This window comes from Parus major, chromosome 21 (genome assembly GCF_001522545.3).
Source record: "Parus major isolate Abel chromosome 21, Parus_major1.1, whole genome shotgun sequence".
Classification (NCBI taxonomy): Eukaryota; Metazoa; Chordata; class Aves; order Passeriformes; family Paridae; genus Parus; species Parus major.
This window is the reverse complement of record NC_031789.1, coordinates 1,087,755-1,090,562: the sequence shown is the minus strand read 5'-3', so window position 1 is coordinate 1,090,562 and position 2,808 is coordinate 1,087,755. Positions and strand designations below refer to the sequence as shown.

General features: G+C 32.0%; 1 protein-coding gene across 1 annotated transcript in view; it reads left to right on the top strand.

The window, feature by feature from the left end:
* Window positions 1-2,808, top strand: part of IFFO2 (intermediate filament family orphan 2) — a gene marked incomplete at its 5' end in the record, with an annotated part of 36,332 nt that overhangs the window by 15,703 nt on the left and 17,821 nt on the right. Inside the window, one exon of the mRNA XM_015648012.1 lies at window positions 2,091-2,346. Coding sequence (XP_015503498.1) covers window positions 2,091-2,346 — 256 coding nt within the window. The remainder of the gene's footprint in view (window positions 1-2,090; window positions 2,347-2,808) is intronic.

Here is a 2,808-nt window from a genome sequence, read left to right as displayed (position 1 = left end):
AATACAATACAATATAATATAATATAATATAACATAATATAGTATAATATAGCATAATATATAATACAATACAATATAATATAATATAAATATAATATAAATATAATAATATATTGTTATATGTAATATATAATAAATATATTCTAATATAATATATTAGAATAGAATAGATTAGAACATATTAGGATATATTAGAATATATTAGAGTAGAATATATCCTAATATATTCTAATATATTCTTGCCCCCTTCCCAATAGATCAATCCTCTTGGCAAGGTAAAAACTAAACAAAAGAACATCAAAAAACTCAAGAAGAATGTCTGAATATGTGTGAGAATTTATGGATTTGTAGTAAAATTCTGTTTTTAAGGGAGGTGAATGCAGAGACACCCAGCCTGATCTCTATATTTTACTTTATTTTTTTCTCCTAATTGTTTTTTTTTTTTAATTAAACTTTTAAATTCTATATAAAAAAATAAGCGAAGCTCGTTTTTCACACCCATCCCTGCAGCAGGATATGAACCCTGCAGCTGCTCCTCCAAAATCACTTTATTTTATTTCTTGGCTCCCACGCAGCAATTCCAATGGTTTCCAGCTGCATCCAAAAATCCCTTTCCTGACTCATCCAAATCTCCCAGACTTTGGGGCTTTTTCTTACATTTTTAGTAATTTCTTCTAAAAAAAGCAACATGAATTTCAAACCTTGCCAGGCTTTTTTTTTTATTTTATTTTCTATTTTTTCCCTCCATCCACACACAAATAAAGGCCAAGCCTGACTTTTCCTGCAGCCCTTTTTTTATTCCCAGATGTGACACATCACATTCCAGCGGCGTTCCGTCATTCCTGGGGCTCAGCCTGGTGTCTGAGAGGAGAATAAAGGACACCCAGCTCTCTGGAGAGGAAATTGCATAGAAACAGAAGCCAGCAGCAGCCAGGATTAGCATTCCTTAAAGCTCCTGTAAAACTGAGTCACAACTCTGCTCCCAAGGAAATTGGGGGAGTTAAACTCCCAAAAAAGAGATGGAGACACCTCGGGGTCCCCCCAAAGCTTCTCCCAAAAATGGAATTACACCAAGCTCGGTGCTGAGCCCCAAACTGCCCTAAAAGCACTCCCAAGGAATGGGTTCCTCTTCTTTCCCCAGGAATGCAGAGCAGATTCACAAAATCCCCTTTGGAATGGTGTAATAAATGTATTGTATTGCATTATATTAATTATATTATATTGTATTGTATTGTATTGTATTGTATTGTATTGTATTATATTAATTATATTATATTGTATTGTATTGTATTGTATTGTATTGTATTATATTAATTATATTATATTGTATTGTATTGTATTATAATTATATTATATTGTATTATATTATGCTATATTATGCTATATTATGTTATATTGTATTATATTATGTTATGTTATATTATATTATATTATTACTAATATTAAGAATATTAAGAATATATATTAATTATAATTCATATAATTAATGTATATTTATATAATATATAATATATAATATATAATATATAATATATAATATATAATATATAATATATAGTATATAGTATGTAGTATAGAATATAGAATATAGAATATAGAATATAGAATATGTGATATATAATATATAATAAATATATAATATAGACTATATAATAAATATATAATATAAAATATATAATAAATATAGAATATAGAATATATATATAGAATATAGAATAAATATAGAATATAGAATATAGAATATAGAATATAGAATATAGAATATAGAATACATATATTGGGTGCCCAAAGGAGCTGAGGCTGAATCCTTGGAAGTTTCTGGAACAACCTGGGACATTGGGAGATTCCAAGCCCACGGCAGGGCTTGGAATGTGATTTTTTGAGGTTCCTCCCATCCCCAAACTCTGCCATTCCCTGCTCCTGGAATGCTGGAGAGCAGCAGGAACGCTGATCCCAATAAAGCTTCGGAGGGAGAACCATCTGCTCTGCATTTCCAGTGATTCCCATCCTCCCACATCCATCAGAATTGTGTCATTCCCAGCGGAAAAAAGCACTTTTCTCCCGAATTAACACTTTGTCTCGTCTTTCAGGTGGGAGGAGGAGCTGAGCAGAAGGATGAGCCTGGAATCCATGGTGGAAACCTTGCGAGAGGTGAGGTTTGGGGTGAAAGGTGCAGGGCTTTTCTGGACAGCGTTTGTGTTTTATATGTGTGTTTTAAACACATTTATTTGTGTTTTAAATGAAAATCTGCCTCCTGGCTGGAGCAGCTGTGCTCTAAAAAAATGTTGGGGAGCTGGGGCAGGAAATGAGGAAGTTTGTGATGGAATTTGTGAAGTTTGTGATGGAATTTGATGGAATTTGTGATGGAATTTGTGATGGAATTTGATGGAATTTGTGATGGAATTTGTGAAGTTTGTGATGGAATTTGTGATGGAATTTGATGAGGTTGGTCATGGAATTTGTGATGGAATTTGTGATGGAATTTGATGAAGTTTGTGATGAAGCTTGTGATGGAATTTGTGATGAAATTTGTGATTAAATTTGTGGTGGAATTTATGAAGTTTGTGATGGAATTTGATGGAATTTGTGATGGGATTTGTGAAGTTTGTGATGAAGTTTGTGATGGATTTTGTGATGGAATTTATGAAGTTTGTGATGGAATTTGTGAAGTTTGTGATGGAATTTGTGAAGTTTGTGATAGAATTTGTGATGAAATTTGTGGTGGAATTTATGAAGTTTGTGAAGTTTGTGATGGAATTTGTGGTGGAATTTATGAAGTTTGTGATGAAGTTTGTGATGGAATTTGTG